General features: G+C 30.3%; 1 protein-coding gene and 1 long non-coding RNA gene across 10 annotated transcripts in view; one reads left to right on the forward strand and one right to left on the reverse strand.

The window, feature by feature from the left end:
- The window catches only part of Mp (collagen XV/XVIII-type protein multiplexin), a 582,981-nt gene that overhangs the window by 35,615 nt on the left and 525,260 nt on the right, over positions 1-22,106 (reverse strand). For all 8 annotated transcript variants that reach the window (XM_076537426.1, XM_076537422.1, XM_076537424.1 and 5 more), the window contains 4 exons: positions 14,724-14,805; positions 12,514-12,608; positions 8,072-8,224; positions 7,656-7,853 (listed from right to left, as the gene is read on the reverse strand). In XM_076537426.1, the coding sequence (XP_076393541.1) occupies positions 7,656-7,853; positions 8,072-8,224; positions 12,514-12,608; positions 14,724-14,805 (528 nt within the window). The remainder of the gene's footprint in view (positions 1-7,655; positions 7,854-8,071; positions 8,225-12,513; positions 12,609-14,723; positions 14,806-22,106) is intronic.
- The window catches only part of LOC105663150 (uncharacterized), a 34,894-nt gene continuing 22,011 nt past the window's right edge, over positions 9,224-22,106 (forward strand). Inside the window, exons 1-3 of one of the 2 annotated variants that reach the window (XR_001096626.2) lie at positions 9,241-9,366; positions 9,500-9,601; positions 9,954-10,454. This is a non-coding gene — a long non-coding RNA (uncharacterized LOC105663150). Of the gene's footprint in view, positions 9,367-9,499; positions 10,455-22,106 lie in introns of those variants that run through there. The other variant, XR_013039971.1, reaches the window with a different exon arrangement.

Below are 22,106 nucleotides of genomic sequence, written 5' to 3' on the forward strand. Positions count from 1 at the left end.
GAATTTAGATAAAAGTTGTAAGAAGGATGAGTATTTGTATAAAACAAAGAATAGGTAATGAAATTTTAATAATATAAAAGATACGTGTATAACGTGAATGAAATTAGTAGAATTTTATTTAAAATTCGCATAATTAGATGTAGTAAATTCAAGAATTATCTGCCGAGTATGGCGCGTTCCAAATTATGAATAGCTCAACTTTTGTAAGTATAATTCATCGCAGCCACTGTAATAAATCTGCTTCTAGTTCTTATTTTTACCTTGCGGTTATTAACTAAATTCTGCGACAGTTACATTATTACTGCGATAAATCTACAAAACGTGAACTGTTCGAATTCACGTAGAAAATAAAACTAGGGAACTGATAGTGAGAAACTTTTCTGCTGTGACAGTGGTTTATCAGTGATGACAATTTTACACTTTCGGTTTTTGGTAAATGAACAATTTTTATGTTTCTGTTATAATTCGATTAACCTATACTTTATGAATGAGTTTCTATATGAATTACTTATCGATTTTAGTAATTCAGTATCAATGTTGAATTTTTTCTATATGAATTACTTAACAATTTAAAAAATTTAAATTAATGCAATTCAAACGTAAAATTATCAATTTCAATCACTAATAAAAATGATCTAAATTCAAAATTGAGACTGTTTATTAACATTATGAAATTGCAAATTTAAATCATGAAAATTTTGAATTATAGTTATTAATTTCATAATTGATACAAGTTAAAATGATCAAAATTGAGGGTAAAGATTATTGATCAAAACAATCAAATTAAAAATGCATTTTATTCAAATTAGGAATGATCAAATATACTATTTAAATCATCAAAAGTGAAAATTATTTAATTATATATATAATATTAAAATCATTCAAATTTAAAATTACAATTATTGTTTTAAACCTGTGAAAAAAATGAAAATCACACTTGAAAATTGAGATTATTAATTAAAACAATCAAATCAAAAATTTAAATCATCAAAAGAGTCAATTATCAAATTAAAAGTTCAAATCATTAAACTTCACAATTAATGCTATTTTTATTTAATCATAAATGTTGATATTTGGAAATACGCAAACTTAGAAATGAAGAAATTTAGAAATAAAGAACTTTGAAATTTTGGAATTTTGGAATTTTAGAATTTTGGAAATTTAGAATTTTGGAATTTTAGAATTTTAGAATTTTGGAAATTTAGAATTTTGGAATTTTGGAATTTTGGAATTTTGGAATTCTGAAAATTTAGAATTTTGGAATTTTAGAAATTTAGAAATTCGAAAATTTAGAATATTAGAATTTTAGAATTTTAGAATTTTAGAATTTTAGAATTTTAGAATTTTAGAATTTTAGAATTTTAGAATTTTAGAATTTTAGAATTTTAGAATTTTAGAATTTTAGAATTTTAGAATTTTGGAAATTTGAAAATTTAGAATTTTGGAAATTTAGGAATATAGAAATTTAGAAATTTGACAATTTGTAGAAACTAAAAAATTTGCAAATTTAATATCTTTAGTAATTGAAAAAAAATTGAAAAATTAGAATATCCGAAAATTAAAAGAATTCAAAAACAAGAGAATTCAAAAACTAAAAAAATTGAAAAACTTATAAATATAGAAACTTGAAAACTAATAAATTTTCAGAAGTCTGATAGCCTACAAACTAAAAATCTGAATAATTTGTAAAAGGACCTCGAAACTTGAAAAACATTAGAACTCGAAAACTTAAAAACTCAAAAACCCCGAAATTCATCAAACTAACTACTTCCTAAACCAGAATGTCAAAGCTCCACAATCAACACCTCGTACGAAATTACCCAACACATCTCTCAGTAGTCAATTACCTTCTTGCACTTTCCTCCTAGCATTACTTAAAGGAGCTTTTACTTAAACTGCATGAAAATTGTTCAGAAAGCACAAGAGGTTATTTCACCAATTTCGTCAAATCAATACCAATCTGCGATAAGAAAACGGTCATTACATTCGCCTACATTCATCAACCCAGCAATTCCCCTAAATCAATATCAATTTGCGACAAGAAAATGGCAATTACTTTTGCACACACCTAATGCATCGTTTAACTTCAGTGCAGTGCTGTATTCTCGAAAAAATCATTTCGTTACGTTCAGTTTGTTTCTTCTTTATTCCATTCGTCGTGGCACACTTCCAAATGTTACGAGAACAAAACGAGAGGTCTGGCCTCGCCTGCTAATTGTTGAAACATCGGAAGCTGGAAAGAGCTTTGTTCGCTCCCGAGCACTTTAAAACCACGGAAAAGTACGGAAAATCGTGCCACTTCCGCAGACTATCGCGATAATAATTTCATTGAGTCGTCGTCGTTAGATGAAATTTACCCTCTATTCATCCTCTCTCGTTCATGTTTGTTCAACCTTCCACACAATGAAATTTCTCGGTCATGGATTATTTTCTTTGACCTTTGCTGGCTTATGTTTCACGATCCAGCTTGCGCCTCAAAGAGAGCAACATTCCTGTGTGAGCTTTATTTCGAAAGGGTCCATTTTCTGTTACTGTCGTGTTTCTATAAATTTTAAATATTGCTATGTACTGAGAGACGAATTTTTTGCTTTGTGTTCTGCAGAATAATGTTTATTACACAATAGTATTTCGAAAAATTGAGAATTAGAGGATTTAGAAAATTAGACATTGGAAATATAAGAATTTAGGAATTTAGGATTTTGGGAATGTGGGAATATGAATCTTTTGCGTTTTCAGCTGCTGGATAATGTTTACTATACAATAGTATTTTGAAAATTTGAGAATTAGGGGATTTAGGAAATTAGAAATTGGAGTATATAAGAATGTAAGAATTTAGGATTCTGGGAATGTGGGAATGAGAGAATGTGACAATGAGGGAATGTGAGAATGTGGAAATGTGGAAATGTGGAAATATGGAAATGTGGAAATGTGGAAATGTGGAATATGGAATGTAGGAATGTGAGAATGTAGGAACGTGAGAATGTAGGAACGTGAGAATGTAGCAATGTGAGAATGTAGCAGTGTAAAAATGTAGGAACATGAGAATGTAGGAATGCGAGAATATAGAAATGTGAGAATGTAGGAATATGAGAATGTAGGAATGTGAGAATGTAAGAATGTGAGAATCTGATAACTTGGTAGTGTCGGAATGTGAGAATTTGGGAATATGAGACATTGGGAATATAGAAATTTTGGAATGTGACAAATAGGAAGTGAGGGAATGTGGAAATTTTGGAATGTGGTAATGTGACAAATTGGGAGTGAAGTTATGTGAGAATTTGGGATTGTGGAAATTTCGGAATCTGGGAATGTGACAAATTGGGAGCGAGGGTATACGAGAATTTGGGATTGTGGAAATTTCGGAATGTGGGAATGTGATATATTGGGAGTGAGGGAATGTGAGAATGTGGGAATATGGGACGTTGGGAATGTGGAAATTTCGGAATATAGGAATGTGGAAATGTGATAATTTGGGAGTGCGGGAATGCGAGAATTTGGGAATGTAAAATTTTGAGAATTTAGGAATGTGGGAATGAGGGATTGTGAGAATGTAGGAGTGTGAAATGTGGGAATGTAGAAATGTGAGAATGTAGGAATGTAGGAATGTGAGAATATGAGAATGTGTTAATTTGGAAGTGTGGAAATGCAAGAATTTAAGTATGTAAAATTTTGTGAATTTGGGAATGTGGTAATATAGAATCTTAGAAATGTAAAATTTTGTGAATTTGGGAATGTGAGTATTTTGGAATGCGTGTATAGTAATTTGGGAATATGGAAATTTGACGATCTAAGAATTCAGAAATTTAGAAATTGAGTAAGAATTTTAAAAATTTTGTATTGTTGACTTTCTAAACTTCCATATCCTTAAAACTTGAAATTTGATACCCTACAAATATTGGAGTTTGAAAATAAAGAATTAGAAAGTTCGAATATCTTACATTTCCATAATTCAAACATTAAAATTTCGAAGACCGCGACTTCTAAAGAGCAGAACTCATTTTAACATTATACGATATAACGGCACTCGGAAACCACTTTAATGGAAAGTTCAAGAATTTATAAAATCTCCATTTATCTACAGCCATGTTCATAACTTTTACTTCTCAGTGACATAATAAATTCCAGATGTTTCTAAGGTAGATTCTCAAGTAGTAAAGTTTCCATACACCCGGAAAGGAATTTCTAGACCGCCTCTTGTGTTTTCAGTGGCCTTTTCTCAACAATGTCTGGAGCCATTGCTTGACTTCTGAGCTCTTGTCTAAGTGTGGCTTTAATAGTAACAATTACATGTACGTACGCGGAAACTCCTCGTATTTTTCTTCATAACCGAAACAACTAAGAAAATAACTGCACTTCAAGATGAAAATTTATTTGCTGTAACATCAGTATTAATATAAGTTTCATGGTAGGACAGATATAAATTAATTTCACGAAAATTAAGGAAGGAAGGAAAGACTGAATTTACTTCTATGTTCTCTTTGTTCTCTAACTACTCTGTTCTCTACTTTGTATTATAGTTACGATAAAAAATTGTTCATTCAAGGAGATGAATAATGCTGTGACTCTTTCGATAAAACTCAGAGCTGATTGCAGTATTAGAATATTAAAATGTTAAGGACGTTGTGCAGATTACAAATAAAATTGAACCCAAAATTCAATCGTTGTTAAAATTCTAGTCATAGGTCCTAGAATGCATATTACACTAAGAGGATTAGACCTTAGTACAAGTTTTTAGCAATAAGGTCTTCAGTAATAAGATAGGGCAGCAGTTAGGACTTAATATTATAAGACAAACATTTGTAACAATAATAATAAAATTTCGATTATCATTTCGATTACAAGGATCTGAAGTGAAAATCCCGAAATTTCGCGTAACTCCATTTCAGCGTCCGAAACATGTACCACCGGCGAAATATTAAAATGCACGTTCATTTTTCAGCAGAACATCAGCCACATTTCGCAGCCTATTTAATTTTCATGTTGACCTCCGAGCGAAATGGGTCAGCCACCGATATGTATCCGAAGGTGGGACGTTAGCACACAGACGCATACACAGCCGCAGTTTCTTGTTACTTTAAACGTGGAAAAGCGCAATGGGAAGGTACGCGAGAAAAGACTGGATGGACAAAAAGGGGCGGCGAAAGAATGGGACAGAAGGCAAGAGTTGGACGTACAACTCCACCTTTATTACGTGCACGGTTACTTATTCCCTGCGGGGTGATATCGTGTTCCATTTCCATTCAACGAATTTCTTGTTGCTCCTGCATGCCCCGCCGAGAGACAAACGAGAGATGCTGCCGTAAAAAGGAACACGCCGGATCGTTTTGGTTGGCTGGCAAGCATTTTGGGATTTCGTCAATTTTATGGAGCTGTGGGGAATTTCACGGATCGACCAGGAAACGACTCGTTTGCACCGCAAGGATATATTATAGCGGACAAAGGAAACGAGGAAATTTTCAACGAGTTTGCGAGAATGATCGGAATTAATGTTATGAACGTTTCGTAGGTTAGAAACCCTACGGGGTGGTTAATATTCTCGTTTGTTTAACGGGAACTCGTACACGATCGGGATAGTTTCGTGGACGAATATACGTTTGAGGTTGAAGATGGTTAAAGGAGGTTGTAAATTCCGTTATCGTGCTGGAACGCTTCGGAATTGTAATTGAAGGATTTTGCGAGGAAATAGATGAACTTCGATTACGTATCTTTCGACGGGGTGAACGATTCGTTTTGGGGAATTTTCTTTGCCACTAAAATTGCCAAAGCGCTCGACCGTTTTACTACCTCGTTATTTCAGGGTTGAAGTGGTTTTCTTGAAATATGAGTTTTGCAAGATTAATGGATTAATTGGAATGTTAATTTATTTTTGATCGTTTGTTCATTTATTTTTAATTTCAATGTACCGCGCATTATACGTCGGTATGTTTAGGGATTAAGTATAGTTCAATAATAATAGTCAAACTTGTGAGCTTGTAAACTTGTAAATTTTTAGATTTGTAGATTTGTAAATTAGTAAATTTGTAAACTTGTAAATTTTTAGATTTGTAGATTTGTAGATTTGTAGATTTGTAAATTAGTAAATTTGTAAACTTGTAATTTTTTAAATTTACAGATTTGTAAATTAAAAAATTTGTAAATTTGTGAATTTGTGAATTTGTGAATTTGTGAATTTGTGAATTTGTGAATTTGTAAATTTGAAAATATAAAAATTAGGAAATCAGAAAATTGGAGGAGTTATGATGCTGAAAAAATGCTAACTGCATTTCTCATAGTACATTTAATGAATTGAAAAATCTATAACAATTTCAGAATATAAACAATAAAAATCCTGTATATTCAACAACAGACAAATACCAATTTATATACCAATTTATATGTAACTTCATTCATTACTCCAACAAAAAACCAGGCATCTTATATGTATTAATGAAGAAGAATCACTTGTGTAAAAGCATCACTGACACTTTGATACATCGTTAAATTTTCTACTCATGCAAAGTTAGGTTATTTGCTATACATTTATGTCATCAAATCGTGTCGGATTTTATTTGTTCTGAAATCGATAATTGTTTACTGCATCTGGTAACCAGCCATTTTATTTGAACTGGTCCTCCTGTGACCCATTTTATAACACGGTTAGGTTATAAAATGCATGCAGTATTTATTGCATCACAATTTTAATCTACACTTTTGACATTTTTATCTGCATTTTGTTCCATTCGGTATTCATATTTTTAAAAGTTGAATAATACAACTGCGGATATACCGAGCTATTCTAAATTAGTAAAATGGATGGGAAGTATCTTTCTCAAAAATGGTTTCATAAATCGTACGTCGGGATAAATACTGTATGAAGAGATTCTCGGAAACGAATTGCAATTTTATATAAACTGGAAATATCAAGGAATTCAGCTTGTGAAAGAATTACAGCTTCACTGACTGAAAAATTGAAACAAAACGGTCAAGGATTTTACTCTCCATAAAGTACAGAAGATTTGAATGAAATGATTCAAAGCTTCCTTTCAAATAGCAAAAATATCATTTATTATTCATTGAGAATATTCGCATTTTTATTGTTTTTGTCGAAAAGGAAAGATTACGAACGTTAATCAAGGTACATGTAATTTTCATTAAATTTTCAAACTGACATGACTTTCATTTGTGGTTCCATGTTCATTAACTCCTGTGAGAGTTTTTATCAAATTTCGCTATTTTATATGTAATTTAAAAAGTAGTACGTATATGCATTAACGAGTACGTACATTAAGTATCTTAATTTTTTTGAAAATGTTAATGAAACTTGTAACTTGTTAACTACTCAAAGTCTAATACGCCATATTGAATGTAGCGCATGAAATTCAAATCTGTAACTTGACCTGATCATTAAATCATTTATAAGTACTCCATAATTTACAACACAATGATTAAATTAATAATTAATATATGCTATTGAATAGGGCAATCGAATTTTTTTTAACAATTCGACATTACACACACCTTCACACATACAGCGATAGAATTTTATATGTATATCTATAGAAATTATATTAACGTTTTTAAAAGCTTGAAACAGCTTTATACCATATAAGGCACATATCATACGGTTCATAAAAGAGACATAATCACACTAATTAAAAAAGAGCATCCGTACTTACATCATAACCAGAGAATTCACCCTTTCCCGGAGGTCCTGGTGGTCCTTGAGCACCTTTCTCCCCTGCCACTCCGTCACGACCCGGCTCGCCTTTTTGTCCTTGAGGACCTTCCGGTCCCGGTATTCCCATGTCTCCTTTGTCACCTTTAGCGCCCTGCGGTCCTTGGAGTCCTCTCTCTCCAGGTGGTCCTGCAGCACCCTGCAGAATTCAGCGGAATTAATTACTCGGACGAACGACCATAACCGGAAGCATTCGTGACGAGGTATTGGTTTCAGAAATCGTGTCACCACAAAACATTCCCGTGAAATTAACACGATCACGCACACGGGTTAGGGATTATTTGGTTCATGAAATACTCTTTATTTGACAAAAATGACACATGAAATTTTTTGTCTTTATTTGCAAAGCATCAATACCGTCAACCCCATCTGTCCCTGTTTCCCTTCTTGTCCTGGTAATCCTTGCTCTCCTTTCGGTCCCTGGATCATTTTAGGCATTGTAAAGGATGCCATCAGTTCTGTCGCGTTGCAGGCGCATGTTCCGGGTTCTCCTTTCTTGCCCGGTGGACCCTGAAGCATTTAGATTAATTTATCGAAATGAATATTATTAAAGGTATATGTAAATGTATATGATATTATGAATTAAATTTTAGGTGTAATTGTGTATATTAAATTAACAATATTAACGTTGTTAAATGAATTTCCTACATTTTGTGTGGACAACTGAGTACCTGGATACGTATCCTTATATTTCTTTAATAATTTAATATTTTAGTAATAATTCAATAATTAATACTTAAAGTATTAAAAATATTAAATATTTTGTTAATTATTTAATAATTTAAGAATTTAAGAATTAAATTTTTTTAAGAATTTAATAATCAATAGTTTAACATTTTGTTAATATTTTATTAATTAATAATTTAATATTCCCTTAAAACTTGAATAATTAATAATTTAATATTTTCATAATATGTTAATAATTAATAATTTAATATATCTAATAATTTAAAATAATAATAACAATTAAAAATTTGAAGATCTCAATCCTCAATTTTTATTTTTACTTCGTACATAATTAATACAAAGATTTTGATGATACAATAAATATTTCCTGTATAGTCGCTGACACGACGACAAATAATTAAAAAAAAAAATATACATAATACATCAGAATTGATGTAGCAAAGTGTTAATCGTACACGAATTGTCAAAGACAGTTATACATTTATCACCTTTTATCAAGTATACTGTACTTCCTATTTTTTAAAGATTTATTACTGTTTGTTACCCTCCGAGTTATTCATTCAATTTTTATCGTGTTTGTCATTCACTTTTGTCAGTACAGTGTCACTTCTCTACATACAACAAACATGGTGATATTTCAATTTCCTTCCCCAGATATTTGATCAAAAATGCCTATCAAATTTGAGAGTTACGATATTTTTTCGTCTCCGCCCGAATATATTGGAAGATAAATACAATTCTGATACACACCCACGTGCTGATAATTTTTAAAGATAGGGAATGTCGTAAAAGCTACTTTTTACGTGGGTTACATTTCAACAATTCAAATTTGCCGCCATAAATATGTTCTGTAATGCTGTTGTATTAGCCGCAAACTTCTCGATACAATTTCAAATTAACGTCGGTTGAATATGTCGATTAGTTTGTAATTTAAAAAAAGACAGTTTGTGTGTTTGTTATGCAAAGTAAGTACAATCAGAATTATTAAAAGTTGCAATGTAACTTAAGCAGTTGATATGTATTTTTATAAATGATGTTTTAAAAATGCAAACAAATACTTTTATTATTTCTAACCTCTCAATATCTGCATTATATTAGACATGACTAAGCGAGCTCAGTACCAGGATCAAATGTGGACAGTTTGTTGAAGATTTGAAGAGTTTAATTGTATACCACAATATCCACTTTTATACTCATTTGGTAATTTGCAAATTTATAAATTACAAAGTTTTGAAGTTTGTTGTAAAAATGCTGTATTTTCAAATTTAAAATGTATCTTTATTTTATTTTTATTTTCTTTACTGATTAAATTTTGGAGGGAACATAAAATTTTACATATAATAAGTTCCAAGTTTAGAAGATGATAATATTGTAATAAAGTTTTTAAGTCGAAAGGAAATATTGATTTTGCTTATTCTCTTTTTGACAGTATTTCAACAATCTAATTGGTAATTTAGGGATTAAAAAACTGTCAAGTTTATACATGTGCTTTTATGTAAAATATGTCTATGTTATATCAGAATATATTTCAACGTTCTAATTAAATTGCTAGTTTGGCCAGCAAGATAAATGAATGATCCAGGATTGGAATGCATTCATGCTTGCTTCATGTGCACAACCACCACTGAATTATTATTGCTGAAATATGTGCTTGAACATGGATATATCCAGTATAATGAGCCATTTCTACAGGTCTTCATTACAAATGGATGTTCACTTTAGTAACCTGCTCTACAAGTAAGTGTTCAGGTCAATTTAGAATAGCCTCTTTATTTTTATTACTAGTATCCCGAATTTTCAAATTTTGTGGTATAATAATTGTAGATATTTTACAATTTATTTATGTTTAATCCTATGCAAATGAATGTTAAGTGATCAGTATAGTTTTTTATCAAACGTCATTCCTAAGAGAAGTCATTGTTATTTTTATTTTAACTGCTAAGTTGGTGAAGTTATAATTTCTTATTTTAAACATGTTTCTTAAGATTTCTTCAGAAATTTAAATTCCTAAATACTTGAATTTCCAAGTTATAAAAGTTCACATATTTTTAAATTTCTGGAAGCTTAAATTTTATAATTATTCAATATACGTATTGTTATATAAATGTAAATACCAAATATAGATATTTTTATATTTTTGTATTTTTATTTGTATAACTAAATTTGTCTTACTCAAGTGTAAAAAAATTAGTCACTCCAATTTAATGCATCTTCAAGTACGTAACAGGATAATAAGAAAATAAAAAGGTAACAATAACACTTTCAATAAAATTTAAATGAATCTTCCTTGTAATATAATTATCCATATTTAGTCCATTTTAAATCAATATATTATTGATATTATAGTATACATACAAAAGGATTAAATCACCCATAAAAAAAGGAGAAACTTTTCCATAAAATATTTGAAAAACAATGAGAAATGAGAATCACTATATTAATTGATTTTAAAAGGAAAATCAATTAAATTCCGCTTTGTTCTTTTAATTATCGTCAAACAATTATCCCTTTTTCACTTTAAAGAAAAAGTCAATATCCGCTGTGGTTTCAAAAACAGCTTGTCAGACTTTATTTAGTCACTTACATAACTATTGTTCCATAATAAGACTTGTTTCCATAATAATACCTTCGTACAATTTCCCGCAATTTTTCACGTTCTCATAATTCTTTTCTTATTACTAAATATTTCTGAGTCATGTATTTGTGTCATCTGATACTCTTTTGTACCAAACAATGCGTTGGCGCGTAGTTATAAGAGAAATCCGATTCAAATGTGTAGTTCTGCAATATGCACAACGCATTCGGTCTGCCTTTATACGTGTATAGACTACTGAACTATTGCGAGTGGAAGTTCAGTGGTTTGTGTAAGGATTGCTAATGGAACATCTTCTTGTGCGGTGATACATATGCTCAATATAACACACATGATGCGGTATATGACACGGTTCGACACGTATAATTTATACATTCGTTTGGGGAAGTTTATATGTCTTGCGTGCAGTGAAACATACGAGATGCGCAGTGACAACGTGAATTGGATTTACAATTTTTATTTTTATTTTAGCTGACTAGTAATTATTGTTCTACAAGTTTTCAGTTTTTTTAAACTGTGTAATTACCTGTAAGTATTAATTGAATTTATTTATATTATATAAATATATAACTTTTAGTGATAGAGCCACTTTTACTCAGTATACAGGGTGCTTCAAAAATAATTGACTCTACTAAAGCTACACAATATTAATTACATGTACGTACATTATGTATATTATGTATATGTATAATAAATATTGCTTATACATGTATATTCTTTCTTTCAGTTACTCTTTCTTTAGTAAAATACATACAGGGCGTTTCAAAAATGTATATTATGAAAATTAGAAATTTTTTTGAAAAAGTGTATAAAATGATGTAACAAGTTTATATTTGCTTTGAGTTTACTAAAACTACCCAGTATTGATTAAATATATATAAACAGTAGCAAAGTGAAATATTTGCTAATACTTGTGTTCTGTGTTCCAACTAACCAGTCATTTTTTATTGTGGTATCGATGAAGTATTTATGTGAGCATTTTACGTTCCATAAGCAGCACCATTTTACGGTACTTCTATGTTATCAGATCGTATCAGATTTCGTAGATCTCAAAATTTACCTGGATATACAATAATTTAATATTTATGGAACTTTGTACACATATGTGTACTAAAAAGCAATCAATTAAATTAATATTCTATCACTAAGTCTTCCAAAACTAATTTTCTTTTTAACAACAGCTTTTTGGTATTATCTATACATTTCACACTATATTTACAACATCATGGATGGATTTAAGATTTCTTATTTTCAATTACGAAAACTATTAAGATTTTTTTCAAATGTTATTTGTTTACAAGTACAAAAGTTTATACAAAAAATTGTATAAGCTAGTTTACATATTAATAATTATTTATTTTTATAGTTTAGATTCAATTTAAATATCATTAAACGGCTATCAATTTAGGGTTAATATTTGTTTGTGTAAAAGTTGTTGATAAGAAAAATATGAATGTTCATAACAGTAATGAATTATAATGTGACGTGTGTGTTTAATTAATACGGTAGAATTATTTACCTCGTCTTGTCCAGGTGGACCAGGGGGTCCTGGTGGTCCTCTAACACTCTCTCCTTTGTCTCCTTTATCACCTTTTTCACCCTTAGGCCCTTTATCTAAGAAAGTTAAAAAGTATATTTGATTAAAATTTATACACATGTACATTTATAAACTCTCCATCAAAACCGAGTATCCTTTGTTTGATTAAAAATATACAAGTTTTTTTAAATATAACATGCTTTTTAAAAACTCAAAATTTATCTAAAAATATATATGATACAAATTATTAAAAATAGAATAATCTTATTGGGTACGTAAAAACATTCCATCACTAAACAATTATTGCAAATAAAATTCAATATTTAAATGATCAGAACTCTAAATTTTATTAAATTTTTAGCACATCGATTATTCATCAACTTAAACTATAAAATTATATAAACAATTTATTGGAAAAATGATTATTGAAATGATATACAGTAAAGAAATATTTCGAATAAAATAATTTAAAGTGCCACATTAGATGTATCACCCTGTATAAAAACGATTTCTACATTAGAAGCTTAACAAAGCTCTCCAGAAAGATAAACCTGGTCCGTTAAATGTTGTAAAGGTTCGCAAACCCTTTATCGATCGAAGTCTGCAATATATATGTCGAGTTTAAAATCCTTTGAGAATTCAATCGTACGTTTCTTACAAAGGATACTTGTAATGGTATTTTTAGTTATTAAAGAAACGATTTTCGATTTGACATAGCGTTACGGTATCGCTGCCAACGACCAGAACACTTTTAAAAGAAGTCACGATTAACACATTGACTGTCATATTGCAGTTCAAAAGTGCATTGGGTATTTTTATTTTGAAATCTTATTTTCACAATATCTTATTTTTCATAGTTGTATGTAGTTAATACAAGTACTTTCAGTTAGGTACAGTCTGTTCTACAAGAGCGTGTCGACGATATCTGACACCTGATGAAGGTTACATAACAAAAATATTAACAAATACTCTAATACGCGTTGAATATTTTTCAGTTCCGTTTGAGAGATCGAAAAAAACAGACCTTTTCGATATGAGTATCGCGTGAGACACTTTGAGGCAGTGTTCTTATATTGCCACCCAAGAGCCAAAATTGACTTTCACGAGTGCTGATAAATATATGCATAAGTCGACACAGTTTGGTAAGAAGTAAAACGGTATAAAAATATGAAAAATGTCGATGACTTCCCAAATCGGGGTTTAAAAATGGAAACCTATATCCGAGAAGAGAAAACGATTCTCCGGTTTTTCAAAAAAAATCCGACTCCTGCATTACAACAGGTCAACTATTTTTGGCCGAGAAAGGCATAAACATTTGTACGACATTAAAACGTCCTTTAGCCGATATCACGTGGCGAAGTGCATTGTTGCTTTCAAAAAAGCATGTCGAAAATCATCTACCGTGAGCTGATGAAAAAGGCAATCTTGCTTGGAGTGATATGTTCACTGATAAATCTTCGTTTTGGGTATAGTGTCCTATCAGGCGTGCTTGGTCTATTCATTGAAAACGGATGGTTCAAAGAATTGTGAAACACCCTATAAAAGTGCATGTTTGGTTGCTTTGAGCACGCGGTTTCTTCGTGCGTTTTTACAGATAATTTGAATGCACAAAAATGGTGAAATTGTATCAAAGGAATTTTTCACGTCCGTGAAACGTTCAATCAAATGGGCCAATAGATATTACGAGACGTAAACATCGAAGTCGTATCTACACCCAATGGAAAGAAACTTCATCATCGCATTCCTTGGCTATCGCAGTCTTCTGATGCAAACCCTGTGGAAAATTACTGGTCCCTAATGAAGTGTAAACTGCGACGTATCTCCAAAAGGACACTTGTACACCATATTCAGAAGATATGGAGGGCGCTGCAGTATCTACACTAAAAAATTAGTTGCGAGTATGCCAAAAGTGTATCAGCTATTATTATAGCTATTATTAGCTATTGCTAATGGCGGAGATTGGACCTATTTACTAAAGAAGAGCATACTAGCGTTTTATGCGTAGATCCGTACAGGTATTTTGATAGATACCTAAATATTAACAGAAATACTCTTGTGAGACAGACTGTGTAATACAAATATTTTCAATTAACGAACACATTTTTTATATGGTAATTTAAGTGTCACCTGTACATGGGTGACACGGCAGTCAAAGTGTTAAATAAACCCGTGAATTCTTTACGATTACTCACAGTCCGGATTAGGAGGAGGGGGTGTGATGAATGGCGGTGGATTGCTTTCCTCGCTTCTGTCTTCGTCATCGTCTCGTCCGATCTGAAAACGGACGGTAAAATGGGACGTTGAATAAGAACACTAAACGTGATTTATATATCGTTATATGCTAACAGATAAAAAAAGGAGAAACGGGCGAAAGGTAAAAAGGAAAACGAACGACGTGGGAGTTTCATCGCTTATGGATGTGATTGATTGCGCTTCACGCCAAATACGATTTATTTGTGAGCGAAAAAAGCAAAGAAATCATTCCATTCTTGACGAATTTTCAGGAAATGCGTGATTAATATTGCGCACCGTTCGCGAAAAAATAGTGTATGGTAATAGACGGGAACCTTGTAAGATCGATAATGAAGCTTTAATATTTTAGCATTTAAGTCTAATAACGATGTATGGTCAAAAGCTTTTGAAATTGAGAGAATGTTTGATATGGTTAATATTAGTACAATATTGAAAATTCAAGTATTGAATTGTTATTTTTGTTGCAATATACCTTGTGATGAACTGATAGTATGAATGTAAAAAATTTGACAGTATATTGATTTCTATTCGATATGGTCAAATAAAATGCTTGTAAAAGAGACATGAGTTGGAATTGTACATTGATTTTTTAAATTTAGAAATCAGACCAAATTTGGAAATCTGAAAATGTAAAAATTAGAATTGAAATTGGAAAGAAAATATAGAAATTAATTATTTTTCTAAAATTTCCACATTTTTAAATTTTCAGATTTCTCAAGTTTCAATCAAGCTTTATTTAGCGACTAAAAATCGTAGATAATAGAAATATAGAAATGTTATCAGGTATTTGTATTTTCATGTCTACAAATTTACAAACTTGGAAATTAAAAATTACCAAAATTGAAATTTAAGAAATTTAGGGGCACAGAAATTAAAAAATCTCACATTTTCGTACTTATAAATCTTCAAACATGAGAAGATAAGAATCTGGTAATTAAGTTTTTAAATTTGAATTTTTAATAGCGTCAATAAAAATTTTGTAAAGCATGATTATGTAATCGAAGAATCCTAAATGAAATTACATATAGCGGAGTTCGTACATTAACCTATATTTTCCCTAATTACTTCAAAAACGTGAAGCACTTCGACTTCAAAATAATTAGAGCGTCCGATATCGAAGAACCAACTTTTTCGGTCGAATTTTTTTCGCCCTCTCGAAGAATGAACAATATCGCCCGAACGTTCGTGATTAATGAACTTTCGGTTAAATCAGGTGGAATGGTTAGCACATATTTGCCCTAAATGCTTTCCAATAATTATTAGTAATGACGCAGATTTATGGAGCCAAACTGTTCTTTGGTAATTATTTATCGTTGATTTTCTGGCTGACATATTACACTATTGCGATATTGACTTTACCGCGTGTGCTAACGAGCTGCACTACGATAATCTAGAGGATTTTGAGCGTAGTCTGTTATGCTTGTTCAAAGATATTTCGGAATATCAGTCTATGATATTACCACATTATGCGATATCGATCATACTGTACAAGTTATAACTATTTTATAGGTTAAGTTAGGTTTTGCAGGTTATAACTATTTAATTAAGTTCAGTCAATTATGCGTATGAAAAAATATTTGAGAATATCATTATAGAGTATAATAATATTACCATATTCAGTCACACTTTATAGGTTAACTTTATTTTATAGGTTAGGTTAGGTTTTATAGGTTATAACTATTACTTACTTATTAAGTATAGTCAATTTCGCTTATTCAAAGATGTTTGAGAATATTGTTATACACTATGACAATATTACCATATTATCTGATGTGTGATCATATTTTATAAGTTTATCTAATCTATTTTATAGGTTAGGTTAGGTTTCATAGGTTATAACTATTACTCATTTATTAAGTATAGTCAATTTCGCTTATTCAAAGACGTTAGGTTTCATAATGATCGTTTACTATAGAAACAAATTAATGTTTGTACTATTTATACACTGCTCAAAAGAAATATGGCATAGAAAAAATTTAGGCAAAAATTGGCCAAATTTGACTGATGATAACTCCGTGAAAAATCATCGCAAAGTTATGCTCTTTTTTTTAAATTAAAGCTTGAGATCTCTACTTTAAGACCCTGTTGTTTGATTTTAGATTTGATGCATCCCTACCACAATAACACCGTAAATGTGAGGTCATGTTTGCAATATTGAAAATTACAAAGTTTGACGAAATGCATGGACTTGCCACATTTTTTTGGGGCGATACTGTTTACAGCAGCATAAAGTACAAACCTTTATCTTTAATTTCCAGTATGTGAAAAACCGCTACCATTTTTTTCTGCAAAGATACAGAACTTTAAAGAAACCCTTGCATTTATGGCATATACCGCCGGCATTAGCATTACCCGATATGCACCTCGGAGAGGTTGCTGGACAGATTTTGCGCATCATATGCCTCTGACAAGAGCCTTTCTTTGTGTGTATTTGTGTGTGAGTATCTGTGTGTCTGTATGTTTGAATTCTAATAACGCGTGTTTCCACCGCGTTGTTGAATTATCCCTTGCAGTCGATTACTCATGTTAATGCAAGCCCTAATTTCTTCCTGTGGAATGTCATTCCAAATTTCAGTTAAGACTTGCGATAGATCTTACAGATTGGTAGGTTGTCTTGTTAAATTTCTATAGGGTTCAAATTTGGACTTACTGCAGAATATGGAAGCAATCAAATTGAATTGGGACTGCAAAATTCGAGAATGATTCTCAACGAGGCTTCTCGACGATAATTCATACACACACACAGATTCTCACACACAAATACACACAGAAAAGGCTCCTGTCAGAGCCATATAATGTCCAAAATCTGTCCAGCAACCTCTCCGACCTGCACATCGGGTAATGCTAATGGCGGCGGTATATGCCATAAATGCAAGGGTTTCTTTAAAGTTCTGTATCTTTGCAGAAAAAAATGGTAGCGGTTTTTCACATACTGGAAATTAAAGATAAAGGTTTGTACTTTATGCTGCTGTAAACAGTATCGCCCCAAAAAAATGTGGCAAGTCCATGCATTTCGTCAAACTTTGTAATTTTCAATATTGCAAACATGACCTCACATTTACGGTGTTATTGTGGTAGGGATGCATCAAATCTAAAATCAAACTACAGGGTCTTAAAGTAGAGATCTCAAGCTTTAATTTAAAAAAAAGAGCATAACTTTGCGATGATTTTTCACGGAGTTATCATCAGTCGAGTTTGGCCAATTTTTGCCTAAAATTTTTCTATGCCATATTTCTTTTGAGCAGTGTAGTTTAATATAATTCATTATTCCTTTATTATTTGTTACCTACATAAAGTAATTTATAAATAAATTCATAAAGAAATTATCTTAAATATTGCATACAACATAATTTTGAATGCATTCAAATCTCCCTCCATATATCGCCATTTTCATGCAGTATTAGAACATTAAATTTTCCTATTGCAGTTTTACTTCTTTAAAAAATATGTGTTGAATTTTCTTCCCACTGCATTCGCTTCAAGTACCTCATTTTCCCTTGTCTATTTTTATAATTCATGTTCCATGTCAGAATAATTTTTTGATATCTATTTTCGTCTCGAAATTGCTCGCTACGTGTACACACGGAATTGCATAAACTGGAAAATAGTATACAGCCACGGTGGAATGGTTACACCAATGTGTAGGGCGTCCTGTGGATTTTGGCCCCCATGGGAAATATAATGCAAGAATATCCTTGCGTTTACGATTTCTAAACTCGTTTAAGTGACACCTCCTAGCGATATTAAACTGGGTCAACAATTTTATATGATATTTTTATATCGCGAGTGCAACGACACCGAAATTCGATTGTTTGCCTTTTTTTTCGTTCACAATCTGCTCTGTTGTTTGCTTAATCAGGATCGAGCTTCTCTTTATGTTTGATATGATAAAACAGAAACGGAAGAATACAGGACGTTCGAGATTCAAACAAAGATATTTGAAAGTGTTTGTAATATCACACTTCACAATGTTGATTTTAATACTTTTAAAAGTTTCTCGTGTTTTTGTACTTTTATTACTTTTTTCGTGTTTCAATATTTTTGCTAGTTTTTCATGTTTTTATACGTTTATTAGTTTCTCATGTTTTAGCGTTTTTTTTTAATTTTTTATATTTTAATATTTTTTTTAGTTTTTCATACTTTAAAGCATGTTAAAATAGCAAAAATTATCTTAAATTTTAATTTAGCAAAAGACAGAAAAATATTGTTTTTCAATATTATCCTGATGAGTATTATTTTTTATCTAATAACTCATTTTAGAGATAAATAAATAAAATTATTTAGACATTTAAAAGCGCCGAAAATTTAAGTTTCCAATATTTAAAATTTTCAATTTTGTTTCATTTTTGTACTTTCAACTTAAAAGTTTAATAATAATAATTTATATTTTTGTAATTTGGGAATGTATTATCTGAAAATTAAATTTGTAAAAAATTATAAACTAAAATTTTCCAAAGCTGAAATTTAATGCAAAATTTGCTATTTGCAATTATTGTAAAAATTTTAATAATTCATAAATTTAAAATAATATAGATTATTATAATTCAAGAATTTTTTAATTCAAAATAATGTAATTTGTTGTAAATTAATTACTCTTCAATATAAAATAATATTGATTATTGTAATTTAATAATTTTTAAATTTGAAATAGTATAGCTTATTGTAATTCAGTAATCCTTAAATTTAAAATAATATAGGTTATTGTAATTTAATAATTTTTGACCTTAAAATAACACAAGTTATTGTAATTTAATAATTTATTAATTAATAATAAATATAATATAATATAGATTATAATAATTTAAGAATGCTTAAATGAATGATACAACTCACTGAAATTTAACAATTTTTAAACTGTGAAATAACAAGATATTTCTAATATTTTACAAAATTTAGAATATTGTAAATTATTATAATTTAACAATGGTTAAACTTAAAACAACTTAATAATTTTTAAATTTAAAATAATGTACCTTACTTTGCTTTAATAATTCCTAAATTTAAAATAATATAATCAATTGTAATTTAATAATTCTTAAATATAAAATAACATAGATTATTCTAATTTAATCATTTTTAAATATACTATAATATCATTCAACTATTTTCAGACTTTGAAATAAGTTATTTTTAATATTTTAAAAAATTTAGAATATTACAAGTTATTGTAATTTAATAATTCTTCAATTTAGACTATCACAAATTCATCTTTATTTTGTTTCAAATTTCATATCATTCATATATGTATACAGAATAAATTCGTAAGTTAACGTTTAAACTAATGTTCCACGATGTATAATAATAAGTTCGAACACCCAGGTAGAATGATTAATAGGCTTTTCAGACATGTTTCTGTTTAATTAGTAATCACGTCTTTTTGCGTACACAGGAAGTCAGATTTACATTTCGTGCCGGCAGTGTACATGCACATATACGTAGATACACGCATGTAAACATTTACATAGTGGAGGGTATACATGTTGTACAGTGTTTGTTAGCTAAATATTTCAATGTGCAGGGTATTTATACTTTAAGTAACTATGTAGAAATAAGCCACGTGAAGTAACAAGTACAAACTTAGTATTTATACGAGGAAATGAGATTCTCGAATTCCAAGCTTAAAATTTTTGTTATATTTTTGTTGCGACTGAAATAGAGATTATTTGTAATATTATGGATTCATTATTTGCTATACGATGCATTTATTTTAAATGTGTTATAATTGTTGAGGTTATATTCATAAATTTATTAATTTTCAAATTTTAAATTTATAAGTCCCAATTCAAAATTTCTAAATTTTCAATTTTTCAGTTCCTCATTTTTCCAATTTCTAAATTTCGCAATTTGCATATTTTCTGATTTCTAAATTTTTAAATATTACAATTTTTCAATTTCAAAATACAAAATACATTTCTGTAATTTTTCTAATTTCTAATTTTGAAAAATAAATAAATCCGAGATGATATGTAAACTGCCTAAGACATTGATTCTTTAGCTTAATGAAAGACATAAATTATTACAAAAATTTCTTATGTTTTGTCATTTAATATAAGAGATCTATGATCCGCCATTTTGACGAGTTCTGTAAATCTAGTGTTAATATACATCTACCAAAAAAGTACTTTTATTCGTAATTTCCTGCACTTTCTGCTACATATAACCAAAGAAAAGCCAGCTATCTGTTCTAGAGCCGCGTACGCTGTATAATTGCTGCTGTGCCAACAAAGCCCAAAAATGGCTGCTCTAAAATTCCATAAACTACTCTCAATACACTCTCCGCAGTCCAATTCCAATTAAAAGCGGGTAGGGGAGGAAACACAGGAAAAGTAGATCGAATCAATGATCATTAATACCAGAATTAGAACGGTGAAATAGGAGTGTGGGTATAAGAGGTACTGTTTCATCAGTGCACAAAGACATGTATGCACGGTGCAACTGCATTGAAGCTGCAACCCACGTAAAACCGATGCTCGATCGCAATAACACGTAGTACACTCGAGTGCAACGTACGTTTCCTTTAGACAACGAAACGTATGTAAACTTTAAAATCCTTCGGTTTACAAGTTTTCCTATTTTCATGCGTCTACATTTTTCTATTTTAAATTTTCAAATTTCCACATTCTCAAATTTCTATCTGGTATTACAAATTTTAGGATTATTCAAGTTTTAGATTCCTAAAATCTCAGTTCCCATATTGCTAGATCTAAATTTCAAGTATCTAGATACAAAAATCTAAAAATTCCTAAATTTGAAATTCTCAAAATTTTCAAATATCTAAATCTCAATCCCGAAATTTAAAATTTCTAAATTCCTGGATTTGTAAATCTATTATAATCAAAAGATTCGAAAATCCTTAGATTTGAACATCTCACCATCTACAATTCTCTAAATCTACAATTCTCCAAAAGTTCCTACATCTCCGAATCCCTATTACAAGATCTCTCAGACTTTACATCCCCATTCTAAATTTCCACCTTAAAAAATTAAATAATACATATAAAAAAATAATATACAGTAAAAAATTGGGTAACATGTTCAAATAACCTTAGAAGTGGACAAGTAGACCCGTTCACTCTAGCTTGCGATATTTTCCTGGGAGAACAGATTTGCTGTTGGCTGTACCGTGCAGGACGAGAACAACCGCAGACCGTTCTATTGAATTCGTTCACCCGGTATACGTACATCCTGATCAGCTCCATTATGCACGGCTGCATCTTTGTATCTCTACCGCCATTCCGTTTCAGTAGCGTTTCTTCGAAGTAGGATTTTACGGATGAAATAAATTCTCTGGGATGCCTCATACCACTATCTCACAGCTACCG

This window comes from Megachile rotundata, chromosome 11 (genome assembly GCF_050947335.1).
Source record: "Megachile rotundata isolate GNS110a chromosome 11, iyMegRotu1, whole genome shotgun sequence".
NCBI lineage: Eukaryota > Metazoa > Arthropoda > Insecta > Hymenoptera > Megachilidae > Megachile > Megachile rotundata.